At 46.5% G+C, this 15,392-nt stretch overlaps 2 protein-coding genes across 13 annotated transcripts in view; one reads left to right on the forward strand and one right to left on the reverse strand.

The window, feature by feature from the left end:
- The window catches only part of Itsn1 (intersectin 1), a 188,675-nt gene extending 183,093 nt beyond the window's left edge, over positions 1 to 5,582 (reverse strand). For all 10 annotated transcript variants that reach the window (XR_005976225.1, XR_005976224.1, XM_041672967.1 and 7 more), the window contains exon 1: positions 5,331 to 5,582. The gene's annotated coding sequence lies outside the window, so the exon portion shown is untranslated. The remainder of the gene's footprint in view (positions 1 to 5,330) is intronic.
- A 294-nt stretch (positions 5,583 to 5,876) lies between these two features.
- Cryzl1 (crystallin zeta like 1) overlaps positions 5,877 to 15,392 on the forward strand; it is a 42,328-nt gene continuing 32,812 nt past the window's right edge. The window contains exon 1 of one of the 3 annotated variants that reach the window (XM_041673269.1): positions 5,877 to 6,036. In XM_041673269.1, the coding sequence (XP_041529203.1) occupies positions 6,034 to 6,036 (3 nt within the window). In that variant the 5' untranslated portion in view covers positions 5,877 to 6,033. Of the gene's footprint in view, positions 6,037 to 6,305; positions 6,375 to 15,392 lie in introns of those variants that run through there. The other 2 variants (XM_041673267.1, XM_041673268.1) reach the window with 2 other exon arrangements.

A 15,392-nucleotide genomic window follows, 5' to 3' on the forward strand; every position in this document is an offset into this window, starting at 1 on the left:
CCTCCATACTCATCCAAACAATCCTAATTAAACGCAGTGGACCTGTGCCCCCCGCCAAAACACACAGACATAAAAGTTGGAGGGAGACTTGTTGGGAATAAGAGGGTGAGCAGCAGCGGGATAAGAGAGGACAATGGGGGATATACTCAGACAATTTACATTATGTGTCTGAAACTGCTAAAGAATAAGTGAGCCTTAAAAAGATCTTTAAACGGGGCAGTGGAAGTGCACGCCTTAATCCCACCACTCAAGAGGCAGAGGCAGGTGGATCTCCGTGAGTTCCAGGACAGGGTGGTCTACAGAGTGAGTTAAAGGACAGCCAGGGCTACACAGAGAAACCATCTTGAAAAAAACCAAAACCAAACAAAACTTTAAACTTTAGCATCACCTGAGTCTCCAGCTACGCTTCTAACACCTAAGCTTTGTAAAACCTTTGCTGTATGTAGTGTATGCACTTGTATGTGAAGACATATTTATCCATGTAGGTGCATGTAGTCAACACTGGGATGTCTTTTCCTCAATGGCTCTTCCACCTTAATTTCTGGAGACAGTCTGTTGCTGAAACTAGAGCTTGTCATTTGGCTATTCTAGCCAGCGGGCCCCAGACATCGTCCATCCCCCTGCTCCTGGGGTTAAGGCTGGCCTCTAACTTGCAATGATTCTTCTACACATCGCAATTCCCAGCTTTTAAGTAGGCTCTGGAGATCAGAACTCCGGTCCTCATGCTTGAACAGAAAGCACCCTGTCCACTCGGCTATCTCCCCAGTCCCTAGAAATACACACAAGGGAATGGAAAGACAGGCTGCTCTTCCGGGGGACCCAGAATACAATCCCCAGCACCCACACGGTGGCTCATAATCATCTGTAACTCCAGCGCCAGGGGATCTGACGCCTTCTTCTGGTCTCCTTGGGCACCTACCATGTTCATGGTTCCAAAAGATACATGTAGGTAAAACACTCACATGTATAAGTTTTTAAAAAATTAATAATATTTCAAACAAAATTTAAAAAGAAACTCAAAGAGAACCAGTCATTGCAGAGATCCTGTTAACAGGGGTGAAAAATAACATACAAATGTCTAATAAATTGACCAAATTCTCATAGATCCATAGTGATAATAATCAAGTTATTAAATTGACAAATATAGACACGGAAAGACTTGATTTTCTTTTTTTTTTTAACTTTATTTAACCTTATTTCATGCACATTGATATAACGATGTCAGATTCTCTGGAACAGGGGTTACAGACAGCTGCGAGCTGCCATGTGGTTGCTGGGAATTGAACCCAGGTCCTCCGGAAGAGCAGTCAGTGCTCTTAGCCACTGAGCCATCTCACCAGCCCAAGACTTGATTTTCAATGTTGAGAAAATAAGTTAAAATATAAATCCATGAGCTGGGCATGATGGCTGGTGTGTGCTTGAATTCCAGTACCAGGGGAGCAGAGGTAAGAGGATCTTTGCAAGACTGAGGCTAGCCTGATCTACATGGCAAGACACATTCTCTTTCTCTCCCTCTCTGAGACAGAGAGGAAAAGAATGAAAAGAAAAAGAAAACGGCTGGGAAATTGGTCCAGGAGTAGAGGCCCTGGGTTTAAGTCCTAGTGTGTGGGAGGGGAATTTTTTTTAGTGCTTTCTTTTAGGCAGAGTGTAGGAAAAGAATCATTGCAAGTTAGAAGCCAGCCTGGTCTATATCTAGTGAGTTCCTGACTAGCCAAGGCTAGATAGGAACGTGAAGAAGGAAGAAGAAGAGGAGGGAAGCAGACATGCGCACCAAGATCCCGGTTTCGCACCAACAGCTGTACACGAACAGTCATACGCACACGCAAAAATGATCCGGTATGCATAAGTCGGGTCACGGGTTCACAGATATTCCAGTTTCCTTGTGTTTACCTTTGTTTTTTAATTCTCGAAATGTGATATTTTTAAATCACACAAAGGCTATTAGCTACTCACTTGAAATGACTGAGATTTATTCTAAAGTAGTACAATTAAGAAGGAAGTGATCACAAGATTATTAAGTATACATATTTAATACCAAGAAATTATCAAGAGACTTTCTTTGCAAACAGGGAGTTTCTATTTGTGACTACAAAGTAAAGCAGTACAGAAATCACGTGAATGTTAGTTTTTGAATTTTATATATTATGCACTTTGATTCTTTATCATCAGTGTGAACTACTACTTAATAACTGGCTGTATTTAGGTATAGGACACAGTGGCACATGCTTGAAACCCCAGCACTTGGAGGCAAGCCTGGGCTTCTTACAGGTAGGTAAAAAGAAAACTGAGGCCTTGAGTGGTTTGGTGACTACACCTAAGTCACTGCCAATATGTGGTAGAGCCCATCCTCTCCAGAGTTTAGCATCGTAACTGCATAGCCCTCCCTCATGTAAACCTGTAACTTATAGATAGGCCCTGTGGCAGACTCATAAAGGAGAGCGCTGGTCATATCAGGAAAGTAAAATTGGGAAGCATACCAGTTGCATGCATTTTCTGGAAATGATTCTTAAAATAGGAGGATTGTCATCATTTATAAAAATGGCATGTGAAATGATTAGCCACTATACTGCAACTTAAATTTTGGAGTGCTTAGGTCAACGTTTTGCTAGACTTCTTTTCGGCATCTGACCCAGAAAGGCTCTGCACTGGCTCCCAGCCAAGCCTACAGAAAGGACTAGCATAGAGGGCTTGTGGCTCCTTGGGAATGAAACTCACTTGGCAGGTGAGGACTTCAGCACCAGGCTCATTGCAATGTGGTTCACACACTCACTCAGCCACGGGTGAGGGAGTTCCTCCAGGCACTATTTTAGTTTTTACCGAGGCCACAGTAACACAAACTCTACCAGTCTTCTGAAACATTTATCATAGCACAATTATTCCTGAAGAGCGTGGTCGTTTACTAGTAGCCTAAATAACATGTAAAACTTCTACCCCTTGGAAAACTTGCTATCTGCTTCAGGAGAGAGACACTCAATAAGATTCAGGAGAGAGTCTTAGGCAACACTCAATAAGAAAGAAGCATGCTGCCAAGGTTCTCCAAATTTTCCTGCCCTGGAGAAATTCCTAGAAAACATATATATAGAAAACACTGACTACTTCCCATTGTCTGACTCTGAAGAGGAGAGACAGAAACCTGGGACGTTTATATAAAGCCATCTGAGGTCCAGACTTCAAGAGGAGCCAGTAAGTGGAGCCATTCAGGGAGGAGTCGCTAAAAAGAGAACTGCACAAACCCAACCTTCATGTAATTAACTGTGTAGAAGTCACAAATTTAACAAACTAAAGAGATGAGAGAGCAGGGTTATAGCTCAGCCGCATGGATACGGCACTTGCCTCGCAGCCTGAGGCCCAAGGTTCAAATGCAGCACCACACAGAGATGAGTATGAGGCTGGGGTATAGCTAGGTGAGAGAGCACATGCTTGGCACACTCCCGCCCCTGGCTCAGTCACCAAAAGAGAGGCCAGAGCTGAGGAATTTACCATGGCCTCTCTTTTAATCTCTTCTAAGTATCTAAAGAACGTGTCTCAATCTAGGTATTTGGGGAAAAGATAAGAAATGCCAGAGAAAAAGGAAATCACTAATCAACAGCAAAAGAAAACAAAAACAAAAAAAAAAAACATGCTGAGGGACAAACATTTCAGGGAACTAATTTCAGCACTCATTTCTGCCCTGTTTCACAATGCTCGGATCTGAGCAAGCTACAGAGTTCCAAAGTACATTAAAATGTGTTCATTTCCTCTCTTACTCAGGCAGAATAATAACAGTTTTGTGGCGGTTCCACGGTCCTAGCAATTTCAACAGACACCTTTTTTAGTAAATACCATTTTTTTAACATGTCCTCTCAGAAAGGCTCCTTACTGTGGCTTAAAGGTGTTCGAAACGTCTTTAACCCTGTCACCAAATCAGTGTCCTCACTTCTTCATTTAAATCCTTTATAGTTCCCTGTGTTCTTTACATAGCTCCTACAAAAGATCTTCCTTCTAGAAAGTTATAAACTACACACACACACACACACACACACAAAACGCTTCACGCAAACAGCAAAAAAAATGTACATAACAGAAACAATAATTACAATGATTGTTGAAATGTCTGCATGGTTCATGCTAACGTTGTATCCCAACAAATCCATTCCTCCTGTTAGCCGCGGTTAGAGAAGCGCCCTGTGAAGCAGCTGGCCTGCTGGCTCCTGGCCTCACATCCTGTCCACCACATAATCCATGAGCTAGCCTTCCTCTTCATCAGTTCAGCGGGATTAGTAAACCGGCCTCCCCAAAAACAGAATTGATATTTTCCAGAGGTATCTGTTCCGATGCCTTCATTATCTTGGCTATTAATAAGACTCTTTTTTTATTCTGTGTTTTGGACCACCTAGGTACCAAGAGAAAGATACCAAAGATAAGCACAAAAGAACCTCATCTGGCCAGAGTCTGCGTGCATTTACATTTCCAGGCTGGTTCTGTTTTCGGAATATCGGTGACGAGGGCAAAGTTGGAAACTAACATTCAAGATGTTCCCCAAACACCTCTACACCCTCCAGCTGCAGCAAGAAGCCACTATCTAAAGCGAAGCGTCTAGTCTGAATCACAACAATAGACTACTCATAGGCAAGGGGATCGGCGAAGTTGTCTTCCAAACCAAAGACAAACAGAAGTGAAGGGCGGTCCAGCCAGCTCCTCCTTGCTTTTCTTTTTCTGGGTATCCGGATTGCATTTCCTGGTCCCCCCAAGAAGGGACCGCAATTGTGCCCTGGGTCCACAGCAGAAACCCGAGTCAGTGCGTGCGCAAGGGAGGGCGAAGCGGCCAGCCCCGGGGACGCGCTCCTGTTGCAAGGGGAGCCGCTTTCTGTTAAATACCATCAGAGGCAGCCCCGGCCGCATCACTTCGGGCCGCCGAACGGCATTGACCGCCCTTCACTGACAGGGTATTCCAAGCAGGCGCCAGAGAAAAAAGGATGAGCCGGGGACTCGAGGCCGGGGGGACCGGCGGGCGGCGAGATGCCGCTCCCCCGAGCTCGGGATCCCCAGGAGGCCGGGCCGGCCCGCCACCCTCCGGCGGCCGAGGGCAGAGGGGTCAGCTGTGGAAGGACCGCCCGCCGCGATCCCCCTCGGGAGCACCGGCCGCCGCTGCGGACGCCCATTCAGCCCGAGCCCATCCCGCCGCCGCCGCCGCCGCGGCCCGCCCGCCCCGCCGCCCCCGGGAGGATGAGAAAGACGAGGCAGCGCGGCGACGGCGGCCGCGGGGACGCGCGCCCGGCCGCAGGACCCGACCCCGGGCGGCCATCGCCGACCCCCGCCCGCGCGCCAGGCCGCCCGCGTCAGCTCCTCACCTCATCTCCGGGCGGGTGCGCGCGGCCGCCCCTCGCACAAATCAGTGCAGCCCGCACGCCGCGCGGAGGAACGCAGGGTCCGCAGCCGCGCACACCATCCCCGCCCGCCCGCCTGCTCCCGGTCGTCCCGGAGCCCGCTCGGGATGCTCCCTTGCGAGCCGCCGTACTACGGAGCAACCAAGCTGCGCGCCCTCCCCGCGCCGCTCCAGTCCTCTCGCCCTCCTTCGCTCCTTTGCTCCCTCGCTCCCGCCTATCTCCTCATCTCCCTCCGCCGCCTCCCCCACCCCACCCCGCCCACTTGCCAGCCCTCCGCCCCGCCCACCGATGGGCGGGGATAATCACCTGCCAATCGGCCGTCTGAGGCCACGCCTCTCATCCCGCCCTACACATGACCACGCCCTCTGGGTGGGCCAAACTAGGAGGAGCCAAAGGAAAGAGAGGAGTACAGAGTGGCAGCCAGATAAACCAATCAGAGAGCCTTTTTCCTCTCCTCCCCCCCCCCCCCCCCCCCCCCCCCCCGGTCTCGTCCCAAGAAGGTGTAGCTAGAGGTTTCTGGTCTGTGCGTGTGGAGATTTTTGTTTCACGATTTGGTGCTTTGCTCTTTTCTGTGCGCGACAGTAGCTAGGATACATTCAAGTAAATTGAAGGTTTTGCGGAAAGAACGTGGAGACAAGAGGCGAAGCGAGACAAAGACTGAAGAAAGATGGTAGGGGTACGGTTGGAATGAGGAAGGGTGTGGCCTTTTACTGTAATTTGCATCAAACGGAACCCTTCTCGGCAACACCCAACTTCTCCCATTTATTGGTAGTCCCTGGGGTGGTGCCTCGCCTCTCTAAGGAGAGGAGCATGCCGGGAGTTGTAGTTCCGGGTTCGGTTGCTATGGCGTTCGTCACAGCCTTCCCCGGGTCTTTCGTCCCGCGGTGTGACGGGCAGTCTGACCAATGACAGTACTGTTTGGGCCTGAGAAGGCGGGCTCTCTGCAGAAGGACTGGGAAGGTGGTGGTGGTGGCGAAGGCGCTGGCGGTTGAGGTTGCTCGGAGGCAGGTGAGCTAGGAAAGAGCGGTGTGTGTCTCGGGAAAAGGGACTTTTGGGCGAAAGATGGAGAAAGGCCTGAAGGAACTGTCTAGCCCTGGGGTGGGGGGTGGGTTGGTGCTTCGCATCCCAGGCCAGCCTCAGAGCAGCCGCGGCCCAGGCCTAGCTTGGCTGAGGCCGCTGGGGTGGAGGGGGCGGGGGTAACACTAGAGTTGACGGACAGTTCCTGACGCTGGCTGTAGACTGATCTTTGCTTCGTCCTCCGCGTTTATGTAGGCAAAGGTCTAGAATTGCCTTTCTCCGGGGCTGAATCCCCCCACCCCCGCCCGCAGCTGCTTCTGCCTCTAACTGTTTCTGATGCTTTCTCCGTTCTTTCTCACCCTTCTCTTTGCCTTTCCGGTAGGTAAGCAGTTTCCTAAATCAAGGGTGGGTGTTCGCAGTGATGTGCCTTTGGGTCAGGAATCCTGCTTCACTGAGCTGTCCAGTGGAATACTTGACGCGTTTGAAAGATTATCATAGGGTCGTGAGGAGGTGCAGATACTGATTCTGGATGTAGGCCTGATGGCTCGCATTTGTTTTGTTTTTAATTACTTTATACTGAGTATCTGCGTTTTTAACAAGCTCCTAAGTGTTGCTAGTCCACAGTAGCTGTGTTTTGCATTGCCTGTTCAGGACAAATGTTCTAGGCACTTAGGTGCTGTTAGATTTCCTGGGAGCCACATTGGACAGTGAAAAGAACACATGAAATCAACTTTATGTTTCACTTAAACTAGTATATCCAGATATTATTTCAATTAAAAGGAAATGTTTAAACAAGATAGCCTCGGCTTCACAGATCTGGTGGGCGTTTCACCCTCACAGCGTCCCTTCATCCTAACTGCACACCACCTGTGGCTGTTAGCTGCTCTACACATCCAGACGATACAAGCACTCAACAGTGTTAATCATGTGATTGCCAGTGACCAACCCTTTGCTGCCCTTTCAAGATTCGGTGCTGAGCTTACAGAAGTAATAGAAGTAATTAATGTTTGTTACAAGCCAGCTTTCGTAATGTGTGCTTTGCATCCTGTTGCTGGTCTCTTAAGAGTTCTAAAATTATTACCGCCTTTCTGACTAATTTCCCTTCATTCCTGCTTCTGTTCCAGCACGGATGAGGGGATGAGGTGCTCATAGTTGAAAGTGTTCCCCATAGAAAATCAAGCTGCCCACAGCTGGACAGCTGGCTCGGGTTAAATCCCATGCTATGCTCCCTGAGGACCATAGTTCCCAGCATCTGTGTGGTGGCTGACAACCGCCTGTAACTCTAGTTCCAGGGAATCTGATGGCCTTTTCTGATCGCCAAGGACACAGGGCACCCAGATGATGTGCAGACGTACATGTAGGCAGAACATCATACATATAAAAACCCATCCACATAAAAGTTTTTTAAATTAAGATCAAGCTGCCTCACCGGGCATGGTGGGAGACGCTTTTAATCCCAGCACTTGAGAGGAAGGGGCTGACAGATCTACGCAGCCGGTTCAAGGACAAGCAGGACTTCATAGAGACCCTGTCTCAAACAAGCATAGATCAAGCTGTCTGTTATCTGTGGTGAAGGGTTTTGGTAGTTAGACAGTTCTCCACATTCCTCAATTACAGTCTGAGGTGGAAACTTGAAGGGGATTCTGGAGTCTCTGGACTGGTACTGTACCCTGGACAAGAAAAAGAATGAGTCTTGATTCGTTCATATGCCTCTCTGAAGAAGGAAGCTGGGAAAAGCTTCGGAACGCAGAAAATGGTTCTCTATGGGTTTGCAGTGTTTTATGCCTGGTGGTGTAGGCCTGGACTCCCACCTAGGCCTCCATGTGAGACAGGAAGATTGACACTCAGGGCCAGCCTAGAAACTTAGTGAGACTGTCTCAAAAAAGGAAAAAAGTGTCATGGACACAGAATTCTCTGGTTGTATTTATGTGACCTCTTCCTGTCTCAGTAGCTAGTCCAGGCTGGCTGGCCTCAGCCTCCCCAGAACTGATGGCGAATTGTACACCTTTTGTAGACCTACTGCAACCCTGAGCTGAGAACTCCAAATGTACATGAAAAAATAATTTCTTCCATTTTTATATATTATGATAGACTTCATGAGGTTATTTCCTCTTTCAATTTGTTCTCCCATAGAAAGTTCCAGGACATTTTTATTAGAGTTCAGAGAAAAACATAATATAGCTTAGGTGAAAAGCCTGGCAGCCCCCGGGAGGAGAGATGTAGGGAATTCATGTCTTCTGGGTTAGGTAGAGAGTAGAAATAGAGCTGGCTACCAAGAAAGGAGGCGAACTGCTGAACTAAGGGAAGAGCACCAAAAACCTCCACTCTCATTTTTAGTAGATACTGAAGTCAAAATTAGAGTTTGTATCTCACATCTAAATGTTTCTTGAGGACCCTCTCATGAGCTGACGAGTTAAGCTATCACTTACAGGTCGCTGTAATGTTAATAGGCAGAGATTTTCTTACTGGACTGGGGGAGAAAAGCTAAGAGATTAGGGGAGATCCTCAATGACCTGTGCCATCCCTCACTTCCTACCTGCAGTGTTCCTGCCATTTTCTCCCAGTGTGATGCCAGGACACTAATTGAGAAAGCTAAATGAGAGATTAAGTTTCTGTGTTCTGGATCATGCCATATTAAATGGCCATACACTGAGACACAGTCCCGGAGATAATGACCTCCCACCTTTCCAGGCGACCCCCTCCCACCCCATACTGTATTAACAAGGATGTATCTAATGTAAGAAATCATAGGCATTTTTTATTTTATGTGTATGGATGTTTGGCTGCCACATTCGTGTCTGGTGCCTTCAGATGGCAGAAGAGTGCATCAGATCCCATGGAACTAGAGCTACAAATGATTGTGAGCCACCATGTGGTTGCTGGGAATTGAACCTAAGTCCTCTGGAAGAGCAGCCAGTGATCTTAACCAGCCCTAAAGTCGTACACTCTTAAGTGAAAATCAACTTACTAAACTATTGGTCTCATGGAGGAGTATGGGAGAAGGTATTAGCATTTTCTCTTGTGATTTCTTTTGTGAACAGGCGTTTGACAGGCGCCTCCCTGCTTTGTGGGCCTATACTGAAAACATGTTAAGTAGATAAAGCAACCGTTTGACATCTCTAAGCACATACTCTGTTTGCTTAACTTATAACTGTTGCGCGAATTCTAGTTGGTTTAAAAAAAAAAAAAACCCTGAGTCAGATATAGGGGTTAGTGCTGAAAGATCAGAGAAGCAGAGCAGCGGCCACCAGTTCTTACCTCTCTCAGATCCCCAGACCGAATGACCAATTAGAAACCGCAATACATAGAACTCTTCTGCCTCTCAAGCTGTCTGTAGTTCTCAAGTCGCCATGTGTAAAGACCGTCAAGTGTGACTGGATGATATTCATAGAGCTGTAGTCTGCCAGCTGGTTGATTGCACGACCCAGGAGAGGAAGGCGTTAGGTACAGGGAGTTCAAGGCCATTCTTGGCTGTGGAGAAGTTTGGAACTAGCCTGGGTCACATGAGACCCTATCTCAAAAAATTAATAATAATAATAATAATAATAGTTGTAATTAGAAGAGACCTCAAACATCATCTGTCCCACTCACCTGATGCTTAAATCCTTATAACTGTATCCAGTCCATTTAAGTTCTAGGGATAAGGATTACATAACTCATTTTTCTTTTTTAAATTTAAATTAAAGCCAGATATGATGGCTCATGCCGGTAATCTTACTTAGCACATAGAAGATCTTTGCAAATTCAAGTCCAGCCTGGTCAGCATAGTGAATTCCAGGCCATCTAGAGCTACCCAGCTAGACTTTGTCTTGTAAATACCTAAAACATACAGTAAAACATTCTTACAGGGGTCTGGAAAGGCAGCTCGGTAGTTAGGTGCAGCGACTGTTAAGTGGTGGGTTCAATTCCCTGCACCCACATGGGAGCTCACAGTCATGTGTAAATCCAGTTCAGTGCCGCCTTCTGGCCGCCATAGGCTCCTGCTCACAAGTGCCGTCCTGTGACACTTGTGACACAGACATCCACACGCACGGAAATAAGAATTGTGAAAAGTCGGTCTTGCCAGATGTGGTGGTGTTCACCTTTAATCCCAGCGTTCTGGAAGTAGAGGCAAGCAGATCTCTGTGAGTTTCAGAATAGCCTTCTCTACATGGCAAGTTCCAGACAACCAGGGCTGCATACAGAGACTCTGTCTCAAAAAAAATAAAATAAAATAAACAAACATAACAAAAAAACTTTTTTAAAAGTTCTTACAGCACATTATTTATTTGCTGGACTTGTGACTTGGCTAGGATGAAGCCACTCAAACTGTCCTGTAAGGGACTTCCAGGAGCATGCCTCTTGACTGTGAGGTTGATCAGACACTTGGGACGCATTTGTCCTGAAAGTGTAGGCACAGGCTAATGTGCAGAGGTTTGTTTGCAGTCATTAGCAGATGAGCACCTTGGGGAGCAGAGTGTAGCAGGAAGTGAGCCAGTGTAGTTCGTGTTGCCCTTACAAGTGGAACCATCTGAAATCCCTGCCCTTGGCTCTGCAGACATCCCCTGGCACAGTCCTACCTTTGTTAAGTACTTCTTGAAGTACTTACAGTTGGGGGTTTAGTGTATGTCAAGGTGTCTCTCTATTTGCATAGCCGAATCTTAAGCCAATATCCTTTCTAATTTTCTGTAGATTTAGCATATTTAATATATGGCTTTATGAACATTTAATTAAAATATTACTAAAGTAATCCTCAGTTTATAGATTTATTTTCAATTCTGATATACTTAAAAAATGCCGGCTCTGTATGCTTCTCACAGGGCATCTCAATCTACCTACCTTTTTTTAAATTTTTTAAAATTATTATCACTTTTATTTTATGCATCTGGGTGTTTTGCCGGAACGTAGATCTGTGTCTATAAAAAGCACCGGATTCCCTAGGACTAGTTTGAGACTTCTGTGAGCAGCAGTGTGGGTGCTGGGAATTAATCTGGGTCCTCTGCAAGAGCAGCCAGTGCTCTACTAATGAGTCATCTCTCCAACCCCTGCCATCCTAAACCTATTTGATATCATTGACAAGCTTTATAAGGCAGATATGGTAGAGGAGGAGTTCAAGGGTAGCAAAGGCTAGATAGTTGGTGTAGTGACAGCTTGGGCACACAGGAAGACTCTGTTTCTAAAAGGAAAGCACATCAAAGTTTTAACTATTGTGCTAGGGATACCACACTCATATAACACGTATGAGGTCCTAGGCTCAGTCCCCAGCATTGCAAATAAATAAATTATGTAGCACTTTTTTGATTTAGCAAAGTTTTATATCGGGTCATATAATTTTCAAATCATACAACGATCTTGGAAATGCCAAGGTACACACTTATCTTTAACTTCTAGTTTTATCACAGGTACAGTTATTTTCTATGTGCAAATATCTTTAAGTTCAGTAAAAATTTTATTAGTGCCTAAGAAGCAATGTGGGTCTTAAATATCACCCATTCTACAATACTTTTAGTGCTAAAAACTCAAAATTCCTATTTTTTGAGGGGACAGGGAAGTGATAGGATTATAAAACAAATAATATTTCCTGATTTTGATTTTAGTATGTCTACATTTGAAAAACAGAAAACAAGCAAACAAAGCAACAGCCACCTTTCTCAGGGCAGGAGGGGACGGCTCAGCAGGAAGAGTGCATCCCGCTCCTGTAGAGGACCCACGTTCCATTCCTAGCACACAGGGGGGGGCTCCACTGCCTGCAAGTCCAGCTCCAGAGGATCCAGGACCCTTTTCTGTCCTCTGTGGCATTTCACACACATGCACGAACACACGCACACATAATTGTTAAGTCACATTTACTTACTGTGTGTAGGTGTGCCACGTGTGCATATGCAGGTCAGAGGACAATGTGGACCAGTCGGTTTATTCCTCCACCCTGGGGACTTAGGACTGAACTGTGTCCTCCTCCACCTTGAGGACTTAGGACTGAACTGTGTCCTCCACCCTGGGGACTTAGGACTGAACTGTGTCCTCCTCCACCTTGAGGACTTAGGACTGAACTGTGTCCTCCACCTTGGTGACTTAGGACTGAACTGTGTCCTCCTCCACCCTGGGGACTGTAGGAATGAACTGTGTCCTCCACCCTGGGGACTGTAGGAATGAACTTATCATGCTTGACCAGTAAGCCATCTTGCCAGCCCATGTAAGCACATAATTTAAAATATTTTTTTAAAAATACCTTTTCCTTTTCTGAGACAACGGTGGCAAACACTTTTGATTTCAACACTCAGAAGGCAGAGGCAGGTGGATCTCTGTGATTTTAAGGCCAACCTGGTCTACAGAACAAGTTACAGGATAGACAGGACTACACAGAGAAACGGTGTCTCGAAAAACAAAGAAACACCTTTTTCTTTGCTTTGTAATGTGGAAAATTGTTTGAACCCAGACAGCCCCCCCACACACATACACACAAGAGTACGGAATTATCTTTGAAATTAGGTCATAGTTTAAGGTTCACATGACTTGCTGACCCAGGTCACACATCAAAGATTCAATAGACAGAGAAAGCAATGGCTTCTGGAACTACAAAGGGAGGTGTTTTGAACTCGGCATGTTAGTTAATACAGAACACCCTGCGTTCCACTCCTGGAAAGGCAACCCTAGTAGGTCCAGGCTAAACAGGAGCAGAGTTTTGTTTATTTAGTAATAGGTGTCCCTGGGCATGTGCACACCTGTAACCCAGTACACAGGCAGCAGCCAGGAGAATCCAGAGCTCCAGGGCCAGGTTAGGTTACAAATCAAGACCCCGCCTCAAAACAAGCCATGCTGGGCAGTGGTGGCGCACACCTTTAATCTCAGCACTTGGGAGGCAGAGGCAGGTGAATATCTGAGTTCGAGGCCAACCTGGTCTACAGAGTGAGTTCCAGTACAGAGAAACCCTGTCTCGAAAAAACAAAAAGACAAATAGGCCAAAGAGTGGGGAAGGAATTGATGCATCCAAGCAGTAGCTGGGAAAGCTCGCTCATTAGCAAGTAATATACAGTAAAGTGTGGAGCAGATGGAATGCATGAGCCTTTCCAGAGGAGAGCACTGGATTTGGACTTGATTTAGCCAGCAGCATTGGTGGGCCAGTGCAGCATGCTCTCTAGGAACCGGCTGTGCCTAGAAAGCCTCCGCTAGCATAGATGTATGTTAAGTCACTGATGTGATCAGACAAGTTTGTGCTGAACATTGTGGGTGGAATAAGGTAGACTCAGAAGAGCCATCTGCATTTAGAGAGCCTAGAAAGCCAGGCAGAAGCCGAAATAGGTGATGTGGGAAATGCATGCTGTGTTCAGGTTCTTCCTCCCCTTCCACAGTCCTACACACACACACTTGTTGGTTGTTTTTGCTACGTACATTTTTGGCTTTTTGACAGGCCTTCCACCCAGCTCTCAAATAAATCACACATGGAGGCTTATTACCCCGCCTTAGTTTGGCTTATTTCTAGCCAGCTTTCCTTAGCTTAAATTATCCCTGACTACCTTTTGCCTCTGGGCTTTTTTTCTTTTTTTTCTGTATATCTTACTTTCACTCTTACTCCAGGGGGTGGCTGTCCCTGTCTCCTCTCCTTCTCTCCTAGCACCTCTTCTATTTATTCTCTCTGCCTGCCAGCCCCACCTATCCTTTCTCCTGCCTCGCTATTGGCCATTCAGCTCTTTATTAGACCATCAGGTGTTTTAAGACAGGAAAAGAATCACAGCTTCACAGAGGTAAACAGATGCAGCATAAACAAAAGCAACACATCTTCAAATAATATTCCCCAACACACACTGATGTTGATAAGGGCCTTCTAGAGCCATGTTTTCACCGTTTTCTGCACTGTTGATACCTGATACGTAACTTCATGTCTTAAATGTTTGTAGGTAGTTTCTGTGTTTGTTTCTCTCATTACTCAGCTACTCTATACATCTCTTTTATAGAGATCATTTAGATCATTTTATAGAGATCATTAGGTGTCCTAACATTCAGAGCATGAGATCTGTTCAGGTCCCTGGACCTCTTCTTGTAAGGACCTATGATTGGCTTGATAGTCTGATATCGCCAACTTGGAAATTCTAGTAATTTTTAGATGAGGTAACCACTTTTTTGTTGTTGTTTGGGGGCTTTGTTTTGTTTAGCTTTGGGACCTGCCGAATAAAACAAGACCTATCAGCAAACACTGAATAGACAGCACACAGGATAGTTCACAGGTAGTTCTGGGTGGATGTAGCGTGTCAGCAGCACTGAATAGACAGTCCCACAGGATAGTTCACAGGTAATTCTGGGTGGGTGTAGCGTGTCAGCAGCTCAAGCAAAACCATTAAAGCCTGGGACAGTTCAGAGCAATGATTGTCGAGGCTCCAGCCCAGCTGGTACTGTGGTGCCTCCCTAAGTGGATGGGGTGAGTTCAGTTTCCTCGTCCATATAATACATGCAACAAGTAGATACAGAAGTGTTCTGACCTTGGCCATTTGTAAGAGCCCAAGCTGGAAACTTCCCACCTGGAGCTGGAAGCATCCTCCCAATGAAGAGATATGGAACAGCAAGAAAGCTAGACCGCAGCTATCAGCAGCAGTGTGCGTAAGGCCCACAGACATCACGTGGGGAGATTGACTAAATGTAAAGCAATAGGCTCTGTGTACTTCAAAAAGAGCTACTCTATCTGTTAGAATTCCGGCTGTTTTCATATCCTTGGGCAGGGGAAGGAAGGTCCTAACCCGACAGGTGTGTGGAGCTTCCAAAGTTCTGGCTGTGGCTCCTGCCAGGTTGTGAGCATGTTTCTTCTGATTGGAGGGAACTACCCTAACGGTCTACATGCACTTCTCTATGTGCGTACATTTCTGTAAAGTTTACCCTGGGAAGTAAACAGTCTGTGCATAGTGCCTCACACCTGGAACTCTACACACTAGAAGCCAAGGAATTAGAATTACTGGGAATTCAAGGCCAACCTGGGCTACCTAGTGGGTTCTCGGCCCACTTGGGATGTAGAGTTCAAAGAAAGAAACAGACAGAGAAAGG

Source organism: Microtus oregoni, unplaced genomic scaffold (assembly GCF_018167655.1).
Source record: "Microtus oregoni isolate MIOR12 unplaced genomic scaffold, Mior012 000023F_ref0000262, whole genome shotgun sequence".
NCBI classification, from domain to species: domain Eukaryota; kingdom Metazoa; phylum Chordata; class Mammalia; order Rodentia; family Cricetidae; genus Microtus; species Microtus oregoni.